Below are 22,503 nucleotides of genomic sequence, written 5' to 3' on the forward strand. Positions count from 1 at the left end.
TGGAAGAGAACTTTATTAGAAAGTGAAAGTGAGGTGAAAATAAAGTAAAAGGAAAGTGAGACTTAAGCCGAGAGCACTCTCAAGGGAGAGAGTGGGCTGTTTCCAAGCAGAGAATGACAAAGGAGACAACGATGTCTCCAAGTTTATTACTGTTTGATGTTTACCAGGATAACTGGGGACCACATTCTGTGCTCTTTACCAATTAGGCGTTCAACTCCTCCTTCACGTGGGGCAGTGGAGTTTTTGACCTTAGTTGTTTGAGGAACTGTCATGGTGGCCATCCTATTTAGTGGGGGCTTCATCTACAAATCAATCCCATGTTAATGTGGGCACTGGGGTCCATTGCTGGTCAGAAGTTACCTCAGTGGGCCTGTGTTCCTAAAGGAATCTTCCTTCCCAGACAATTGGAGACACTGATAGTCATAATTCCTAGCTTTATGTCAACATCAATGGACCCTGTCAAGAGTTAGTCCCATGAATCCTTTCCTCTTGACATATTTCCCAATTAGCTCCTTTTGGGTCTGTTTATTTTCTACAAATAACTACCATCCTTTGCTTTCTCGTCCACTTTGGAAGTAGTTTAAAGAAGGACACTCATGTAATTTAAAGAACACTTGTGACCTTGCCTGCATTTCACTACTTATTGCTAGGTATGACCTACAAATTTTTGCTAAAGCTATAATAATGTGAAATACTCCCTGTATGCTTTCTGCCTTCAGTTCTGCTTCACTTCCCACAGCAGAGTGATCCACAAAAGTGAATCAAATTCTGTTTCTCCTCTGCCTTGTCACAGGTAGAGTGGTGAGCTGAAGCTACAAGCTCTGGTTCTTATGTCACCATGAAAGAAAATTTAATGTCAGACACACAAAGCCAAATAAGAGAATTTTATTATGAGTGAAAATAAGGCTTAAGCACAGAACACTTTGAGGGAGAATGGGTCATCCTCGAGCAGAGAACGACAAAGGAAACAAGAATTTTATTACTATTTGATGTTTTCCAGAAGAACTGGGGCACCTTCTGCAGTCTTCTCCAATCAGGTATTAAACTCTTCCTTCACATCAGGTGGGGGAGTTTTTGACCCCAGTTGATCTTCTCCAGAACTGTCATGGTGACCATCCCATTCAGGGGGGCTTCATCTACAAGTCAATTCTATGTTGAAGCAAGTGCTGTCAGACTTTATTTTAGTGCACTAGTGTCATTCATAAAATTTCCTTTCTTAAATACACTGAGAAACCTATGGCCATATATCCTAACTTTATAATGACCCCAGTTAACCCTGTGGGGACCTAGCCCCATAGATCTTTTCTTCTAGATGTATTTATTAATTGGCTCCCTTTGTTTCCACCTGTTTATTCTCAGGGTTAGTACACCTATTGTTTTTCTACAAGTTACTTGTTTGTTGGTTAAAGGCAATTGAAAGAAAACCTGTGATCTTGCTATAGTATTGGTTAACTTTCCACTGCCTGTCAACAACTACTTCCTAATGTGTACCCTCTAGCTCTCTGTTGCATCAAAGTAAAAGATCAAAGCTTCCCTGTGACCTAGAAAGCTCTGCTTGGCCTGCCCCTTACCATCCTTTCTAATCTTAACGTACTCCACCTGCTTTCTAGATTACTAACCTCCAGCCATAGAGTTCTTGGAGTTCTCTTCTCTAGGAAAGCTCTTCCTTGAATTCTTCAGAAGATTAATATCTTTCCACGTGTTAGGTTTTTATTTAACCTCTCAGGTAGTCCTTCCATAATTGTCATACCTAAGAAGGTTCCCTCTTTTGGGGCCTCACAAGTAGATGATTCCCTATCTCAGATTTTATTCAAGAATGCATCACAGAACACAAGGTTATCTGTCTACTTGCTTGTTGTCAGTATCACCCAACTGGAATGTAAGGTAAATGAAGGAACCCTTCTTATTGCTCCTTGATATATCCCCAGTGCCTAGAACAGAACTTGGTACAGAGAAGGTATGAAATAAATGTGTTGATGCACAAATAAAAGATATTCTTTCAATTAATTTTTTAAGATTGATTTCAAAAACCTACTGGATTTTGCCAAAAATATTATTTCAATTAGAATTGATCAAATATGGTATGTCTGAAGTTCTGATAGGAACTTCAGAAGGAATAGATACATTATAAGAGACCTTTATCGTGGACTGTAGAACAGTGTTGGTTCAGTCATTGAGCAGGATAAATATACTTTGCACTCTAATGATTTGTAAATTATGAGATGGACTGTAGAAACCTCAGGCATTTCTGCTTGCTGGTTGGCAAAGAAAGCATTTGAGAGAGATTGAGAATTTATGCTAAGATTAGTGACACGTCCTTTATCTACATCTGTAGCAAAATCCAAAGGCATGTACTCAAGTCAAAGCACATTAAATGTATTTTGTAAATTTTTATAATGCATTTTTTAATGTCATTAAATGCTTCAGTTTCTGGATTTCTTTTCTCTAACCTTGTGAAAAGATCCTTGTGTAATTCTTTACAGGGCAAGTAGTAATGAATGACTCTTTCTAATTGACCACTGCCAAAGAGAGATCTCTCTTAGTTTCCTTAAATAATGTGACCTGAAAACAATCAACACAGACTTCAGTAACAACGTGACAGCAATGTGAAAGTGTGAGGAAATGGTTATTCCTGCATCAAAACTGATAACATTAAAAAAAAAATTCAGCTTTGGGATCATGCCATTTTTTATTTATACCAAAGGGAAAGTATGTGCAATATCAGACACACCAGGCTGCCATTTATTTCTCTCATCACCCTGTACTAGGCAGGGTTGCTGTTGCAATCCCAGAACTGAACCCTGGTCAACAATGTCCATTTCTCACCCCTTCAATCAAATATCAGTGTGGGAAGTTTGTGACTTAGGCCAAAGATGAAAAGATCTGACCAGCTGTTCCTCTCAGGCTCAGTTCTGATCCCTGTGTGAAAGAAAGAATACCTTAGAAAAGTAATTGTGAGTCCGAATACAATGGTTGCCAAACAAGGAATCCAGCACTGTTTGTTTTGGAAGAGCCCCGTGCCTCCTTCTGGCTGTGAGTGAGGTATTCATGTGGGTGCTTCTACCCAAGGAGGGCGGCAGGTTCATCCATCTCATATAAATGGAAACTTCTCTGTGTGAACCGTTTTGTCTTCTCTACCCGGGAACCTTCAGAAAAGAAGTTTGTTTTTAATGCCAACAATAAATGATCTCAGTGTGTATGAAAATATAACCCCTAAATTTGGTCAGAGCAGCCACTCTTGAGAACTCAAGTGCTGACAGTACAGAGGGATAAACTGTTCTTAGAGTTAATGTCATTAGAACCTGGGAGTTTAGTGAGGGATTAATGGGGACGGCAAAGGGATACCAGGATAGATCTTCAGGCAACAGCAAGACACTCCTGGTCTCTGCCTTCTATATTCCCACTGGGTCCACCGTTTCCCCCCCCACACACACACATTGGTTCTAGTCTGTCTTCATATATCAAGTTCAGATTGAAACTTTATTGGCTCTGAAGTGCAGCTATCTTTCCAATTTTAACCTTTGTATATTTATAGATATTAACTAACAATGATCAGGTGCTCAGATCCGAGTAGATCAGTTCTTCGTTCCCTTGAGGGAGATCTGTTCAAAGAATTGTAGTTCATTTTTACAGGGAACACAAGTCCTTTTGTTCAGTTACATTCATTCCTTTTTCAGTAGGCTAGTCTGAAAAATTAAAGCTATAAAGACTTTGTCTTTTATCAAGTAATATTGTGTTTTAAAGTTACATCTTTGGGATGCTACAAAAGAATTTTTTAATGTGAAATTGAAATTTCTCAAAGTCCTTTAATTTCACTTGATACTCTGAATGTGTGAAGAAGAACACATTTTAATACAGCTAATTCAGATGTGGAACTATAGTTGCAAAAATAACACTATCAGTTATACATTAAATTGGCTACAGGAAATATTTATTCTAGCAAGTAAAAAAAGCACATTTATTTTAGATATCAGTATTTATGTTGACACTTTTGAAAATTTTAGTTTTACAGGATTTCATGTCATTAGACATTTACACTGCATTGAGCTTTCCAAGGTCACAGAATAAAAACATTATATAATTTTGGCTGGGGGAAGATGTTGAATTGGAATTACAAAGAGAATAAAAATTTTGTTAAAAACACTTCTGTGCTGAAACAAGGAAAATGGTTAGGTACTGGAATACATAGTGTAGCTATTCACTCTCAAATTGGAATTGCTTTTTCCTAATTATAGATTCCATATAATTAAGTATGTATTATAATCCCCTTGATGACTTTGTCACTTACCATATTGTATTCCATAATAGCAAGAGTCCTTAACAACTGGTGTGATAAAATTCACTCAGGAACTTCACATTTACTAGAAGTTATTTAAATTCCAAATGCCAAAACATAGGCCAATACATATCTCTAAGATTTTAGTTGGTTGAAACTTATAAAAGTAACTAATATTATGCCACAGTAGTTAAACTTTCAAAAACATTATAAGTTCAGAGGATGAATTAGGCTGAGTAAAACAAAATCACAGAGTCATACCTGAGAAGAAACTACATGTTTTTTTAGAATGACAAGATGTTCCTGCTGATGTGGAAACAAAATCAATTGTGTACAAATACCTTTTTCTAAAGACAATCAATGAAAACTAATCATAACTTAGTCTTAAGGGAATTAAATGGGTATTAGACATGTGAAAACTAATTTCTAGGATTCTTAAAAAGTATTGTGGCATAGTTTAATTGACAGAATTTTTTTTTTTTTTTTTTTTTTGGTGAAGCTGAAGTACTGGCTCAATTTAGGATCAACAGAGGAAATAGAGATACTGAGTAGCATTTTCTATAGAAGGAATTTTTACCCTTAAAATACAGAAAATTGTTCACATTATTATATTACTATTTAAAGCATAGATTATTTGGGCTGGGCATGGTGGCACATACCTGTAATCCTAGCAGCTAGAGAGGTTGAGGCAGGAGGATTGTGAGTTCAAAGCCAGCCACAGCAATTTAGCAAGACCCTAAGCAACTTAGCAAGACCCTGTCTCTAGATAAAATATATAACAAGCTGGGGTTGTGGCTCAGGAGTTAATCCCTGAACCAAAAAAATAAAAATAAAAATAATAGATTATTTAAATTTTATCACTTATTTGGATTAAAGGACTTTGAGGAATTTTGATTTCTCTATGGTACATTATACTAATTGAAAAAAATTAGGGAGTTAATCTTTTTTAAAATTATTTTTTATTCTAATTTGCTACATATGACAGCAGAATACATTACACTTCATGTTATACATAAAGAGCACAATTTTTCGTATCTCTGGTTTTACACAAAGTAGAGTCACACCATTTGAGTCTTCATACGTGTACTTAGGGTAATGATGTCCATCTCATTCCACTGTCTTTCCTACCCACATACCTCTTCCCTTCTCATCCCTCCTCTTTGTCCAATCTAGAGTTAATCTAATCCTCCCATGCTCCTCTACCCAACCCCATTATGAATCAGCATCTTTATATTAGAGGAAACATTTGGTATTTGGTTTTTTGAGATAGGCTAACTTCACCTCGCATTATATTCTCCAACTTCATCAGTTTACCTGAAAATGCCATGGTTTTATTTTCTTTTAATGCTGAATAGTATTCCATTGTATATTTTTTTAGGTATAGATGGACACAACACAATACCTTTATTTTTATGTGGTGCTAAGGATCGAACCTGGGTCCCGCTCACCTACAGGGAGCGCTCTACCGCTGAGCCACAATCCCAGCCCCTATACCACATTTTTTTTTTATCCATTCATCAACTGAGGGGCATCTAGGTTGGTTCCACAGTTTAGCTATTGTGAATTGTGCTCTTATAAAAATTGATGTGGCTGTGTCCCTGTAGTATGCTATTTTTAAATCCTTTGGGTATAGACTGAGAAGTGGGATAGCTGGGTCAAATGGTGGTTCCATTTCCAGTTTTCCAAGGAATCTGCATACTGCTTTTCATATTGGCTGCATCAATTTGCAGTCCCACCAACAATGTATGAGTGTGCCTTTCCCCCCACATCCTCACCAACACTTATTGTTGTTTATAAAAAGAATCCTGTTAATCTTGATTACTTAATTTTGGAAAAATGAAGAAATAATAACATTTTAGGGCTATCAAAAAATCTGATAATCAATGCAGAGATTTTTGTGCCTTGTTACTTGGAGATTTGAGAAAAGGCAATTTCTAATGTCTCTTACTTTCTCTAAGATGCTGCTATGGTTTGGACATGGTTTGCCTCCCAAAGGCTCGTATGCTGAAGCTCAGGTGGTGGTATTGGTAGGTGGTGGAACCTTTAAGAGGTCTGGCCTAATAGTAGGTAATTAGGTCATGGGGCTCCATCCTCATTAATGACTTAATACTATCTCTTGAGATTATAACTTGAGTAGTTCCCTTGAGAATAAATTGTTAAAAGTGAGATAGGCACTTCCCCCAAATCCTTTTTCCACATGTACTGCTCACTACTCTCACACTTTTTTTCCACCATTGGAATGCCATCCTTTGTAAGGCCTTTACCAGAGCCAACCAAATGCTAGCATCAGCTTTTGAACACCAAGAACTCTGAACTAAGCCTCAGGCAATTTTGTTATAGCAACTAAGAATGGACTAAAACAGATGCCATGATTTTAGGCTCACCGGGTTGTATCCTGTACAATGGCACTTACTATTTTAAAAATGATGCTTTACATTTCTTCCTTCATGAAAGCTTCCCAATTCTTAAAAATATTTATTCAATTAAATTCATAAAATGAGACTAGTGATAAGTGCAAAATGTTAGTTTTCAAGTGGTAGCACATAAATTATCTTATTTGGTGCTAAAAATGGAGTGAAGTGTCCAGGGAAGTTATTATTTTGAGAAATCAACTGACCAGCTTAGGGTTACAACTCTTAATGAGGAAAGCCAGAAATAGAATTGAGATTTTTTTTTTCCCCTTAGTTTCTGTAGAATTGAGGATGGTTGGTATATCATTCCCTCCACCCCACAGGAAAGCAAAAATTACTTACATCACAGTGGAAACAGTTCTCTTCCCTCTTTCCCAACAGGAGTCAATGCAAAACTCCACAGTGGCTTGGCCTTGAATCAAAATGGTGGCAGGGAGCAAAAGAAATCATGTTTTTTAGAGAACTGCTTTTAAAGGTGACAGCTTTTCAGTGTGAAAAATTACACAAACACCGTCCAGTGTGTAGACTGTGAAGTTAAGCAGTTTAAATTTATCAGGTACAAATGAAGGGAGGACAATTAAGCTAAAGGGCATTCCCTGTGCAAAGGCAGGGGCTGAGATTATAGAGTGTGTTATGGGAAGACCACAGGATCTGCAGCAACAGCCAAGGATGGACAAGTGTGGGAAGAAAGATTGGGATAGGCTGTCTGAAAACACCTCAATGCCACATAGAAGAGTCTGAATTTTACTTTTAAAAACTTGTTTATCAAACAATATGGCAAAGAAGTTTTAAGCTGCGTAGGATTTACATGATTTTTTTTTTTTAAGTTCTTAACCCAGCGCTATGAGTTTCAGTAAATTTTGTTAGATTAGTGCATTTTGTGCATATGATTTAAAAGGTTTGCTTTGATTCCCACTGTGAGAAGGGCCAATGGGTGATTAGGTCAAGCAGCTCAAAACTGTTGAAGGAAAGAGTGAAGACTGTGAATGTCTATGTTTATTTAATAGAGGCAGAAAGTATCCTTCATCTAAGTGATGTCCACGGGTTAGCACCTATGCTTTGAGACATGCACTGAAGGCACTGTTTATGGCCAACAAGGAACAAGGATTATTAAGGGAAGGTGACAGCCCAGAGAGAAATTAGATGAAATGAACAGGGCCAGAGAAGGGCACTAACTTTGCTGAGTATTAACTACACTGGCCTAAGCTGTGCTAAGTGCCTTATGTATTATCTCATTTAAGCCTCACAAGAACCCTGTAAGACAGACACAACTCCATTTCCCAGATGAGGTTCCTGGGGCAAAAAAAATAAAATAAATAAATAAATAGGCAAAATATCATTGAAATGTTTCTGAAATGTCAAAACAAAACAAAATTCTACTTGTTAATTCTGCAAGCAGATACCATCAAGTTATTACAAACTAGACTTAATCATCCTAATTTGATTCTAAGAAAAGATATCATGAAGTTTAGTGAGTTTTTCTCTGTTTACAATGCTGCTAAGTTTTAAAAGACTTCATATATGGAAGAAAATAGTTCAAATTCATGTACTCTGATGATCAAATCTTCCTGCATAGGCTTAGAAGGACTTCACCTTTGGATTCATGCTTCCACTTTCAAATAAAGTGAGTGATTGTCTCAGGTAGATACATTTCAGTGAGGGATAGGCCACAGTTGGGATAAGACCGCAGGCTGCTCTCCTACAACTTTGCCATGAATAGGAGCCAAAATTTAAGCTCTGACCCAAGTGACCAGCTGTCACTGGTGACAAACAGGAGCTGAGCTTATCCCTTCCTACAAAATACGGTTAGTCAGGGAGGAAGGTCAAAATTATGGTATCTGTGATGGTTAAATAAATTAATTACAAGTTTTTATTTTATTAGCCATTTTTATGTTTCTATTGCAGAACTTAGTCTATGAAAATAAAAAGTCATAAAAATAAATACCCCTATAATATATAAAATATTGAAACCAGTTATGCAATTTACTTCAAATCCTAATTTATGGTTTGATCTCCAGAGGTAAATAAGTCATACATTTCTCACTTTTAAAAAAAAATTTCTGTTGCAATAGAAAAATTTTCAACTTGAAGATTTGAATTTGTTATATTACCTGGTATGTTGGAAAACAAAATACTAAATCATGAATAAATTATATTTAAATATTATTACCCTAGATCTTTTAAATTTATGGTTTTAACAAATAGTCACATTGAAACAGTCATATTCAATCATTCTTTTCCTGCCAGTAACTGTTTAGCCATAATTTCTTTCTTGGTTTCTCTGGTTTCTCTTTCCTTTTCTGTATGTGTGCACTTGTTTTGGGGTAAGAATCCTGTAGTTTGCCCACTATATCAGCTTTCCAATTATGGTCCTGGGAGAACTGCTGTCAATGTGCTAGGAAACAATTTGTAAGCACTGGTAACTCTTTTTTTTTTTTTTTTTTTTTTTTTTTAATCTCAGGGTATATTTAAAAGCTTTCTTTCTTTCTTTTTTTGGGAGGTGGTGGTAGTGGTGTTGGGGATTGAACCCAGGGCCTTATGCATGCAAGGCAAGCACTCCACCAACTGAACTATATCCCCAGCCCTTAACAGCTTTCTTTTTCAAGCAACTCCAGAAATCTCAAAGTCTTGGACACAATTTAGAATTATGTCTTTGCTCTGTTGATAGGGAATTTTGAAATTTACTGACAAATATGCTGGGATAAATCAATTAAGATGCAGATGATAACTTTGTAGATGAGGTTTCTGAAAAAAGATATTTGTAGGTGAATTCTGATAAGGTTTCTAAAAATTTTATTATGATCTAAAATTACTTGATTTGATATAAATTGTCTTAAAATTACAGTTTTTAAAAATTAACTTCTCATAAGAAAGTACAATAAAATCTCAACGACTTTGGAGGCTGAGGCAAGAGGATTGGAAGTTCAAGACCAGCCTCAGCAACTTAGCAAGGCCCTAAGCAACTTCAGGAGATGCTGAATCAAAATATGAAATAAAAAAGGACTAGCTATGTGGTTGAGTAGTGAAGTACACTCATGGGTTCAAGCCATAGTATTAAAAAAAAAAGTACAATAAAATGCCAATCAACATTTTCAAGGCCATATATCTAAAACTATTAAATATTTCATTGTGCAAATTCTACTTAGTGTTTATTTGAAATTCTTTGCCACTGTGCATATTCTTTAACTAATTACAAATAACCTATTTAAAAGAAATTTTTATGCATAAACAGTAATGCATTATTAATTCCTAGATTGCTCTTGGGATAAATGTTTTTAAATATCTTAATTGTATTACTACAATATCAAATAACATGAAATTTAGTTACCAATCTTCTAACCATAAATACCAGGGAAAGAGAGATTGTAACAATTGAACTGATCAGACAAGATTATGGTTTACTCATGCCAATAATTACTGAGTTGATAAAAAATATAAAACACTTCCATTCACCAAAAATATAGCACCACTCTACCATAACAAACTGAAAACCTGGCCCAGGCATCTTAACTCTACACTTTCTGATCCAACAGTGACATATCTGAGCTCAGAATCTAAATGTATTTGTTTTGCTGTGTTTGCTTAGATTTTCCAAAGTGCTTTGGTTCCTGATTGCACACTGCTATTGTGTGGATCAAATAATCCCTGGTCACAAAAATATCCCGGGCAGTGACTCCCCTGGCGTCCAGGTTATGAGTGTGATCACTCATTCCACATGCCTTAGGGATGAGCTATCTTTGCCATGATGAGAGATTTCCTTTTCAAGTTTTGTTATCCCCAATACAAAATACTATCATAAACAAAAAATCAAAGTAATTAATTTAAAAAAACATGTTGCATGTACTGAAATCTTGTTTAAGATAGCATTGACATTTGGCTTATCTTTCCTTGCTGTCTTTTAAAAAATGATTTCTGATTTAGAACAGAAGAAATTTTAAAATATAGTCTTAGAATTGTAAATATCTATTACACTGACTTATTCAATGCAAACCATACCAGGTATTTTAAACTGTACTTTTGCCACGTATAGGCTAGATTTGCCAGTTTTATTCTCCTTCTTGTGGTTCATGATATTATGAAACAACTTAGGAGGGGAAGAAAAAATGTAAAAACATTCTGTAAACCTTTTCTTCTTTTTTTTCCCCAATCTCTCATTATGGCTTGGTGAGTGAAATCACACATTTTAGGTACTGCAACTCCTTTTTTGATAGCGGCCTTCCAATATTTCAGGATATGCGTGGCTTTTCCTGAACTTGGGCAGAGGTACAGCTCACAGAGTAGAGCAACGTCAGTCTCAGTCTCCTGCTCTGCGCGAACCTGGGATCCAGGCATCTCCCAGATTCCCTGCGCTCTCTCAGATTCAGTCCTTGGCGTGCTGCTGACCAAAGCGACCCGCTAGGTTGGGAAATGCCATCTGGTGCGGTTCCAGGGAAAGGACAATCTCTTTAAAGATAACGGGGTTAGAGAGCGTGCTCTCCCGGACTCTTTCTTTCCATCTTTTGCTCCTTAGATTTTTACAAGTTATTTGCAATGGAGTCAAACATGGGTCAGGCAAACAAATGGGTTCTTTCCAGTCACCGTAACCGGATCGCTGCAGCGTAAAAGAACTCGCAGAAGCGTCCAGAGACCGCAGCCACACCGTCAGTCTGTGGCAAAAGCAACTTCTAAATGAGGCAGCACAAGCTGCCGGGATGCAGATTTCAGTTCACGGCTAAGCACAGCGACTGCACTGCATTCTCGGCACCCCTCCGACTCTCCAAAAGCAAGGAAGGAGAGGGGGAGGGAGGACCAGTCGAAAGCCACTCGCATTTCTGCACGTCGGCGCCGCTTGGAAAGCCCTGCAGCTTTAGGACACCCAGAAAGAGAGATGCAAGGGCCGGGAGCCAGGGTTCCTGGGCGAGGGCGGGGAGTGGGGACCTCACCCACCCCGCCCCACTCCACCCCACTGGCCCCCGACAGCTGTGCAACTCTTGTAATTCATTGGCTTCCCCCACCCCGCCTTCCAAATACCACCCCAATCCAGTTTAGCCCCCTGCCCCACCTTCGCTGACCTAATAAGGCCATGCAGTGTGCTGGGGACCTATATAAAAGGCGAGGACTTGCGAGGGCTCTGCACGACGCGCCCGGAGAGAGAAGACAGAATCCATCCAGCTCCCACAAAGACGACCATGGCCAAGGAGTGGGGCTACGCCAGCCACAATGGTGAGTGCCGGCAGCTGCAGCCCCTGGTCCAGGATGCTTACCAGAGTATATCCTGGCATTGCACAGAATGTAGGCGATTCTAGGGAGTGCTCTGGAAAATGCAGGCCTGGAGTGGGGGTAAAAACTAACATTTACTGAGCAATTTTTCAAGTGCCAAATGCTGCTGGTCTTTTTGCCTTTATCTCATTTAGTTCTCCTTTCTATCGACTTGGTGTTTTCCTTGGATGAAACTGATGCTCAGAGTTCTTAACTTGCCTAAATGATGTTGCTTCTGACTGAGAAGTCAGAGCACCCGAGGTGCAGATCTGATTGTCCCTTACTCCCAGACCCAGCACACACATAATCTCTCCCAGGCTAGTGTTGAGATAAGAATTTCTGCTCCACCTACCCCTTCTATCTAACCCGTGGGAAAAGGATACCTTTGTGTTCTGAAAATCACAGCGATGCAAAAACTTTATGTGGTCAATGAATTAAGTCTATTTTAAAAGTAAGCCTTTCAGGCCATCTTCCTGAGACAGCAGCAGGAATACACAGAATTAAATATAGCCTCCAAGTATACTATTAGCAAAACTATGAATAGATCTTAAATACTAAGTCTTATATTGCTCAATTCAAACCCCAGATCTTTTGTAATTATTATCTAGCATATGAGTATTTTGTTGGCTTTAGTCAATTTGAAAGAGGCCTTAGATATTGGGTTGTACCACCAAATAAATAAATCTCAACTCTGTTTCCTAGGTCCTGATCACTGGCACGAACTTTACCCAATTGCCAAGGGTGACAACCAGTCGCCCATTGAGCTGCATACTAAAGATATCAAGCATGACCCTTCTCTGCAGCCTTGGTCAGCATCTTATGATCCTGGCTCTGCCAAAACCATCCTGAACAATGGGAAGACCTGCAGAGTTGTGTTTGATGACACTTATGATAGGTCAAGTAAGTATAGCACTTAGATAGGGGCACATGGATGTTTTCATTGTTTGTTCTGGCAAATGTGAGTTATGACATGGTAACAGAATTAGTAGGAAGAGGGAGCCCTTCATCCCTGAAAATGGAGATGAGGTGACATTCAACTTTGCTTTAGTTGTGAAGAATTACATTTATGCAATGAAGAGGAATGTCTCACCCTCTAATTCTGATACTTTGTTGTTGCAAAATGGCCCCATGCCCAAGCTAAGAGTTGGCAATGCTTTCCTGAAATGGGAGCTTGATAGGACAGCGATGGCAATGAATCCAAGTTAGTATTCCAACTCCGATGGCCAATAGCCGAGGGTTCTTGTGCTTTTTGACCACAGTGCAAGGAGTGCAAGGCTCCCACTCCCCCGTTTGACAGAGATTCCCTTCTACAAAGCAAGAAATACAATAAAGAAACATGAATTTTCTTCCCCTGGTGCCCAGAGGAGGCCAATCCAGGGGAGAGAAGAGGCCTTCATATGGGTCAAAATGATTGGGCTTCAGGGCTTCAGTGGGGGTTCATTTGACTTATCCTTCTAGTGAGTGTATTTTGTAGTATCTGATCTTCTTTTTCTTGAGTATTTGTGTGTGATAAATTATCTTTTCTTTTTTAAAGTTTAACCTACCTTAGTAAACAAATCAATGAAATAAAAGTACAATTAGAAATGCCTTATTTTACCATAAATGAGGTAAGCAACACTTTTTCTTTAATAATTTATGCCTGATGTGTATAACACATTTTCTTATAATCACATTTCTAATAAACTTAAAATTATCCTTATTTATATACATACATGAATGTTCTTAGTGATGTAAAAAAGAAGAGTCAGAATTTCTGCCTACCAGAAGGTTCCAATAAGTAATATAATAGAAGTTTACTTTTTCTTAAACAGTAATTTCATGTTGCTCTCTCTCCTTTCTCACCATTGAAAACAAGATCCATTTTGAAGGAAAAGCAATGAAATTAGACAGTTTTCATTAGGCTGAACCACATGAAAAATGCCATTTTTAAAGCAGTCAATAGTTGAATATTTGCAATTTCATGTAATTTATTTAATAAATTGGACTCATATGTCCAGATAGTAACTATTTCAAGCAATTGGATAGAAAAAATACAATACCTCAAACCATTTTCTTCCTTCATGACCAAGCTCAAACAGGCCTAGCATTATCGTTTTACATCTTTGTCCCACTTAGAGTGGCCAGTCATTTCCTAAATAGCTTCCCTCTGAATTCTATTTTGATAGCTTACGTGGCTAGATCTTGATTTTAATGTTTCTGCATAGTTTCCAATGTCCTCTGGAAGATATTTGAACCTCTAAACTCTTTCCTAAGCTGAATGAATTGAGACATTCATTCAAGAAACCCAAATTATTGCTACCAAGAATTACCAAGTTTAGCAGTCCACAGTAATTGATTTCCTGGGAAATTTATGAATTTTCAATTTCATCTGATTTGAGTAGACAGAGTCTAAATTAGATGTGGGTGAAAGTTCTTGCTTGTATTCCTAAAAAAAAAAAAAAAAATGTAGTCGAAAGCAAGACATGGAGGAGGAATTCATGTACGTGCACTGATCACCATGCAGGCATTGTGATGAACACCATTAAGGTGTTTAATCTCAGTTAATCCTCACAGCAGCTCTGAAAGTGTGGAATTATTATCACCTTCTCAGAGATGCAAAAATGATTCAGAGAAATTTAGCAACTTGTCTGAAGTCACACAGCTCTCATGGGGTAGAACTAGGATTGGAACTTAAGTCTATCAATTGTCAAGTTCTTCCTACACACCACATCACTGACCTGTTCTTTGGGTATACACATTCTTATTGTCCATTTGTTATTTTAATTTTATTTTTCTAAATGTTCAAATCACATTTTAAAAATAATAAAATAAGCAAACTAAACAAGGACAGAAAAGAAAGCACCTTATTTTGATATGTCTCAAGACTTCATTTGGTGAGGAGATTGGTGTGCTTGCGAATGGCTCCATCTGCCCAGTAGACTGACCACCTCTTGCCCATCAAGTCTTGCTGGTACGAGTACCTATGTAAAGTAGGGCTCTCTGCAGGAAATGTGAATTACTGCTGACCTTGCTTATCCAAATCACAGTGCTGAGAGGCGGTCCTCTTCCTGGGCCCTACCGACTTCGCCAGTTTCACCTTCACTGGGGCTCCTCCGATGACCACGGCTCTGAGCACACGGTGGATGGTGTCAAGTATGCAGCAGAGGTAGGAGGAACGGCCAGAATCTACTCTAGGTCTCCCACATTGAAAACTCAAGAGATTAAAAAAGAACAAGTGCAGCAATTAAACAATACCCATTGTTTTTGCTTCAAGCCTGTAGTGAAAAGAGTTGTAGTGTCAGCGTACACTGGAGCTGCCAAACATTCTAGGCTAGACAGTAAAAAGGGGTGTGTGTGGGTTAGTGTTAAGCATGAAGACTTCCAAGGTTCTATTAAGAAATCAGCTGCTTAACATAAAAAAATGCCAGGGTTCTGAATGGAACTAGAACAATAAGGATAGCTAGTATTTATTAAGTATGTACATGATGGACTCATTTAATCCTCTCAGCAGCCCTAGGCAGTAGGTTACAGGTAAAGCAATGGAGGCACAGAAAAGTTACATAACAGGTACATAGTTGATGAGTGCTAGACCTGGTGCTTTTCTTTATGCAGATTGGCTTCAGAGTTCATCATCTTCCCTCGTGTTCTATGCTGTCTCTTATATAAGAATATAATGTTTAAAAATTTGCAGTTAATAATTCTGACTAATGCTCACATTGTAATTTTTAATGAAGGTGTGCATATAAATGTATGCATTATGTAACCCATATATGTGTGTGTGTGTGTGTGTGTGTGTGTGTGTGTGTATATATATATACATATATATATATATAATTTAATATAAGCAAATACTACTCTTTGTCTCAGCCCATTAAAAAAAAATCATGACTTACAGCTCAGATCAAGACATTACACTTCAAAGAGAGTAAGAGAAGCTACCTCTATGATCTCTTTGTAAAGTCAAGCCAGTAAGTAGTGCCCTAAAGATGAGGATCCATTCATTTTTCCCACTTCAGTCTTTCCAAGGGCAACCTCTGGTCAACATAGTGGCTGAGGTAGGAACTGGAGGCATGTGGGAACATTCTCCTAGCTGCCTATCATTAGGCAGCACAATTGTTTTCTAAATTAAACCCTTAGAAACCCAAAGTACTTCATTATGATCAGTCCATTTCTCTGTAGCCAATTTAAGAGCCAGTGCCAAGAGTAATTATTTAGAATGCTTTGCCATTAGACATCTTCTCCAAAAATGGGGAAAGTTTAGGCTATTTTTTACAGATGTGGGAAAGCCCTTGGGTTTGACATTTACCCGTGGGATTATTACTATACTTTTGATCTTTAATAAAATATTTTAACTGCCATAAACTATTATATACACATTTTTTTTTTTTGCCACGCTAAGTAACTCAATATGGAAAACCTGATTAACTTAATGGGTACACATGTTCTAAATTAAGATAAGGTTGCCACTAGGTTCTAGGGCCCTGGCTATAAGGAAGTGGGTAATTTCAAACACATTTTATTTGAACCATTAACAATTTCACTAAAGTATTGCATGCTATTATTTAGAATTTTATCAACTTCTATGAGAATGTGAAGCAACAATCCTTAGAATGCACCTGTTTTTGATTTATTGCAAATGTTTTTTTTTTTTTTACTCGTTTTCTTATTCCAGGGATTTACCTCATAACCTGTATTTTATGGTTTCAGCTTCACTTGGTTCACTGGAATCCAAAGTATAACACTTTTGGAGAAGCTCTGAAGCAGCCTGATGGAATTGCTGTGGTTGGCATTTTTCTGAAGGTAAGGTAAAAATCGACCATATTTTTTAATTTAAAAAATGTAGTCCCTTATCAAGGATGAGGATACTATGATTTCCATTCCTTCCTGATGTCTGAGGGGTATAGTTGTATCTTTTCCTTCCTCCACATACTGATCATTACTCACTCAAGTAATCCAGACATTTTTGCTAAAATAAACTCAGAGTATTTTTTTACTAAAAGTATTTTTTTTCCAAACTCCAATACCTGGTACTTCTAAATTTTCTTAAGATGTTTGTGTGTGGAGTGTTGGGGATAAAAACTCAAGGGACCTTATTATGGTGGTGAGGAGGGTGAGGGTGGCATGTGCTCATTATTCTTTTCACTGTTCTGTTTCAACTGCACTGGAAACCAGAAAAGCCCATGTTGGGAACTTCTGTGATGCCAAGTAGCTGGCTGGACATCCCCTCAGCTTAAGGTGGCCACCACCCACATGATCCCCCGGCTAAGATAGCACATGGAATGTGTGTGTTGTTGAGCCAGCCTTGGTTTAAAGAGGACTTAGTATCATTAACACATGAATTTGGTGGTAACACAATCTAGATTTTAAGCCAGAGGTGAAAATCTGGTGTCTTTCTTTTTGAATGACCTAATTTGCTTTATGTTCTGAATTGACGGGGTCATTTTCAGGGCTGGAACACAACACAATAGGAGCTGAAGTGGGCTTGAGAGGAAAGACAATGAATTTAGTTTCAGATACATAAAGTACACTCTAGCTCTAACTCTATTAAAAAAAAAGAAAAGAAAAGAAAGAAAAGAAAAAGAAAGAAAGAAAGAAAATGGAACAACTTTCCAGAGAAGGTCAAGGGTGTAGAACCAGAGCAACATGTAATTTTGTGGTTTTGTACTTCAGAGGCCTAAAGTCTAAGTTTAGATCAGAAAATGTATCCTCTAAAATCTGGGGGTGGGGGGATAAACTCATGTTTTTGCTTAGTACAAGACATTCTGGCAGAGTTATAAACACTAGTTGCATATGATGGATCAAAATCAGTTTTTAAGACAATCTTAAATTATGGAGAGGGGAAAACATCATGTGGGATTTCATTTTTTTTTCTAGATAGGACGGGAGAAAGGCGAATTCCAGCTTGTACTTGATGCACTGGACAAAGTTAAGACAAAGGTAAGAGAAAATAATTTCCCTCCTAAAGCATAAGGCAGAGTACATCAGTTTTTTCTTTTACACTCTCAAGTGTATTTTTTTCACTTAAAATCAGTTGCTATGTCCAATAGATATGCTCATTTGCATATAAAAATAAATGCCATTATATTTGTATGGTTTATAGTTTTTAGAGCACTTTCACATTTCAAATACATAGTTCAAGGAAGTGGGTGAGAATCAGAGCAATGAAGTGGTCACCTTGCCCTCTCCCTCCCCACCCACATACATGCCCAGGATCTCAGAGATTCTCAGTGTAAGCCATGCTGGTCTTTTAAATCCTGGTGCTGCCCTATATATTTTCAATCCTAACAGTTGACTTATCTAATTAGCAGACACATTTTAGTTGTCTTTGGGACTATTCAAATTTACTGCTATTAACTTTTTAAAAATATATATATTTTTAGTTGTAGATGAACACACAGTATCTTTATTTTTTATAAAGTGCTGGGGATCAAACCCAGTATCTCACACGTGTGAGGCAAGTGCTTTACCACTGAGCTACAGCCCCAGTCCCCACCTGCTATTGTTATACCACTAAAATAAGTAAGTAATCTGAAATATAGCATTCGCTTAAAATGCAAGCCTGTTATCATCCAGAACTAAAACATCAACCTATATGAAATACTTCTGTTATGTTTTATATACAGTATGAGTTTTCCCTCATAAGAAGCGGTAGAATTATAGCTCTGCTAGTGGTTAAAACGTTAAGGAATAAAATATTACAATGATTGTAATACTTTACAATATTACAACTCCCCAAACTTTTGCCCTTTACTTCTGAAAGGCCTGAGCCTTGGTCAAAAGTTCCAATATCTCTGTTGAACTTGAAATCTATTTGCACAAATGCAATGGAGAGACTTTTGGGGTGTGGCCGTGTGTGCGTCAATTCACAGAGCCTGTGCCTTACCTTCTTCCAGGGGAAGGAGGCGCCCTTCACGCACTTTGACCCGTCCTGCCTGTTCCCTGCCTGCCGGGACTACTGGACCTACCATGGCTCCTTCACCACGCCTCCCTGTGAGGAGTGCATCGTGTGGCTGCTCCTGAAGGAGCCTATCACCGTGAGCTCCGACCAGGTAAAAGGCCACCACAGCGCCTCTGAGGCGCCCGCATTTATCACTGGCTGCCAGTAGAAGATGCAGATGCTACATGGAAAAATATGGCTATTGAATGGATACTTAGGAACAGCTCTGCTCCTAGAGATTTCACAGTTTGCCCTGGTTAATTAGAATCAGCTTGGCACAGGAGTACCAAGAGTACCAGAACAGATGCAGATGGTTTAAAAGTAGTTGTGATAGTAAACAATGATTAAGTTCATGCTCTAAAAACACTTAAGGGTTTAGATTAATATAAGTGAGTCTACATTTATTTGAATGTACCCGAAATACTGAGCACAGGTTAGAAAATGGGTTGGCAAATAGAGGCCAGGGAGGGAGAAGGGAATTAAAAAGGATTTAACATTCTTGTGAGGTATATATTATTTCTCCAGTTTTACAGATAAGTATGTTGAGTCTCAGAAAGGTAAAGTAATTTACCCATGAAAACACAGCCATGTGCAGGATCCTAAGCCCAGCTTTGGTCTGTCTGCTTCCAACACTTCTTGGCTTCTCTTCTCAGGCTTCTAGTCTTTCTGTTCATCCAAAGAACAGCTTAGCAACATTTGTTAAGGAGGTTTTCAAGGGGCTGGAGATGTAACTCAGTGGGGAGACTGCTTGTCTGGCATGCATGAGGCCCTGGGTTCAGTCCTTGGTACCTCTCCCCTCCACTTACTCAAGAAAAGCTATTTCAGAGAAAGTAAGTGTTCAGAGACATGGAAAGAAAACATTTAAGCAAGTGAACAACACAGAAAACATGAATGCTCCTACAATAGTTACATCAGTCCACCACTGTCTCCTTTGCCCAATTAACATTAACTTTCATATTTCTGCCAGTGTGGATTCACATACATAAACTGACAATTTTATCAAAAGTTCAGATTGAAAGGTCTTACTCATTGGTATAAATATTTTGAAAAAGGAATAAAATTTTTCCAAGAAGAAAAGCCAAAAACATTTTAATGTGAAAATATAATATTCCTATTTTCTGGTCCTTTAATGAAAAAAAGCTCAAAATTGAAAATGACTCTAATTTCTTTTTGCTCTTTTAAAATAGTTGATTTGGGGGGTGGGGCTGGGGTTATGGCTCAGAGGTAGAGTGCTTGCCTAGCATGCATGAGGCACTGGGTTTGATCCTCAGCACCACATAAAGTAAAATAAAGACATTGTGTCCATGTATAATTAAAAAATAAAATAAAATAAAATAATCCATGTCATGAACTTACATAATGAAGGCCTATTAAGCTTATAATTGTTTGCACCTATGTTAAATTGTCATGCCTTTCTATATAAAATGTGTATTTCATACTGACCTCTTAAATTAAAAGAACTGTTTCAGAATTCAGGAGGAAATGGTTTGACCAAAGGGTGTGGTGATCTTGAATTAATTGGGGGCGGAGGAAAGGCTTTACAAACAAACAAAATTATATTACTCAGGAACTGGTAGCTAAGTAGCTCTGGACTGAGTGCTAGAGATATGATTTAGGGTTTGCTTGTCCTGTTTAGAAAGTCAGTGATTTCTAACTCTATTTTGCCCACTTGGTTCAAATGCCTTGCTAACCATCTGCCCTGCCCCTTGCAGATGGCCAAACTGCGCAGCCTCTTTGCCAGTGCAGAGAACGAGCCCCCGGTGCCCCTTGTGGGGAACTGGCGCCCTCCGCAGCCTATCAAGAACAGGGTGGTGAGAGCCTCCTTCAAGTGAGCTGCTGTGTCTTGCCCTCTTCAGGAAAGGAAACCTGCCATTGGAGAGCTTGGTTCCTTGCCTCCTTCTGGTGCTCCTTACCGCAAGTGTATTTCCTGTCCTCACACCTGAGCAAGGAATGTGACAAATGCAGTCACCAAGAAACCAAAGTCACTTTTGACAAGATCTAATACAAAAGCATGAATTTCACACTTGACCTTTGTTATCATCATCTTTTTTTTTTTCTATCACAGTAGTATTTCTGGTAAGATTTCCAAGAAGAAGAAACAAAAATAGAAGAATAAAGACAGAAAAATGGCGCTCAAGCAGTATTTTTCTGTCATCTTAAATTTCACAGAACCTCAGATTTCCTATTTTTGTATTATGAGTTGTCCATCTTACAGAAGTAATGAGTAATTCTATATGTAGGAAGAGAGGTAGATGAAGATTATCTAACCAACATAAGCCAGAATGTTTGTTACACCAAGAATTGAATTGCTAATGTGTTTTGCCTCTTAAATAACACCAAAGAGAAGACCATCATTTTTTGAATTTTAGCTACTATCTAGATATCTGGTTTTGATAGTCCATTAAAGGAAATCACATTAGGAGTTTTAGAAGTTTTGATGTGGTATCTGAATTTGTGGTATCTGAATTTCTTCTTCATAAATATGGTTTTCTTTATCTGAAGCAGGGCCATTCATTTTTTATTTCGTTACTTTTATCTTTGCATGCCTATTAAAGCAAAAACTTTCTCTAATGTCTAGCATATTTGAGGCTGGAATTAATGATTCCTAGAACACAAAGGAGTAAATGACAGCACTTGAAGCAAAAGCAGTTGTACTGATCACCAAAACCAATAAAGACATGGACACAAAAGTTGGCTGCTGTGTGTTTTAAAGAAAATGCATTATAAGTGGCAAAAATGGAGAATGGCAAACTTTTGTGGGTTTGTTTCTGTAACTGAAGTGTAGCAATAAAGGACTCAAGTTCTGAGTTTGAATGTTACATTCCTTAAGTGGGGACCAAGGCAATTAGTGCCAACAAAAGAAATGTTTGACTATATATCCGGAAAGTGTGAAATAGCTCCCAGAGGCCTCAACATTGATTAAAATTCTGGGTTCCCTGCAATGAATTATACAGGCAGGCAAATAAGTCAGAATGTAGCATTTATGGCATTATTTCATAAAAAAGCTTAGGAATGACATTGGTCTGACACAGCAGAAGTCCAGATATTTAAACCTTTAAACATTTTTTTTTTTTTAAAGAGAGAGAGAGAGAGAATTTTTAATTTTTTTTTTTTTTTTTAATTTTCGGCGAACACAACATCTTTGTTTGTATGTGGTGCTGAGGATCGAACCGAGGCCGCACACATGCCAGGCAAGCACGCTACCGCTTGAGCCACATCCCCAGCCCCTAAACCTTTAAACATTTAATATCTTCAGACACTGTTATGATTTGGATCTGAGGTTTTCCCCTAAGGCTCATGTGTGGAAAGTTTGGTATCCAATGCAACAATGCTCAGAGGTGAACTCTTGGGAAGTGACTAGATAAAGATGGCTTTGACCTCATCAATAAATTAATCCATTGATGGATTCATAATTTAATGGCCTATTGAGAGGTAGTAGAAATGGTAGGAAATGGGCCTGAGTTGAAGGGAGAGTCCTTGGGAACATACCCTTGGGAACTATGTGTTGTCCATGGCCCCTTCCTCTCACGGCTCTCCAAAAACTATCAGGTAAGCAGTTTTTTTTTTCATACCCTTCCACCATGATGTACTGCATCACCTCCACCATGGTGTACTGCTTCACAATAGGCCCAGAAATCATAGAGCCTGCTGGCCATGAACTT

The 22,503-nt window shown here is 38.0% G+C and overlaps 1 protein-coding gene across 1 annotated transcript; it reads left to right on the forward strand.

The window, feature by feature from the left end:
• Positions 1-11,779: 11,779 nt before the first annotated feature.
• Ca3 (carbonic anhydrase 3) lies at positions 11,780-21,648 on the forward strand. Its single transcript, XM_076835864.1, has 7 exons — positions 11,780-11,889; positions 12,628-12,825; positions 14,952-15,070; positions 16,612-16,704; positions 17,779-17,841; positions 18,798-18,953; positions 20,554-21,648. Exons 1-7 carry the CDS (start codon positions 11,856-11,858, stop codon positions 20,671-20,673), a joined length of 783 nt encoding a protein of 260 aa, XP_076691979.1. The 5' UTR covers positions 11,780-11,855; the 3' UTR covers positions 20,674-21,648.
• The last annotated feature ends 855 nt before the right edge of the window (positions 21,649-22,503 follow it).

The sequence above is a fragment of the Callospermophilus lateralis genome, chromosome 16 (assembly GCF_048772815.1).
Source record: "Callospermophilus lateralis isolate mCalLat2 chromosome 16, mCalLat2.hap1, whole genome shotgun sequence".
Taxonomy (NCBI): domain Eukaryota; kingdom Metazoa; phylum Chordata; class Mammalia; order Rodentia; family Sciuridae; genus Callospermophilus; species Callospermophilus lateralis.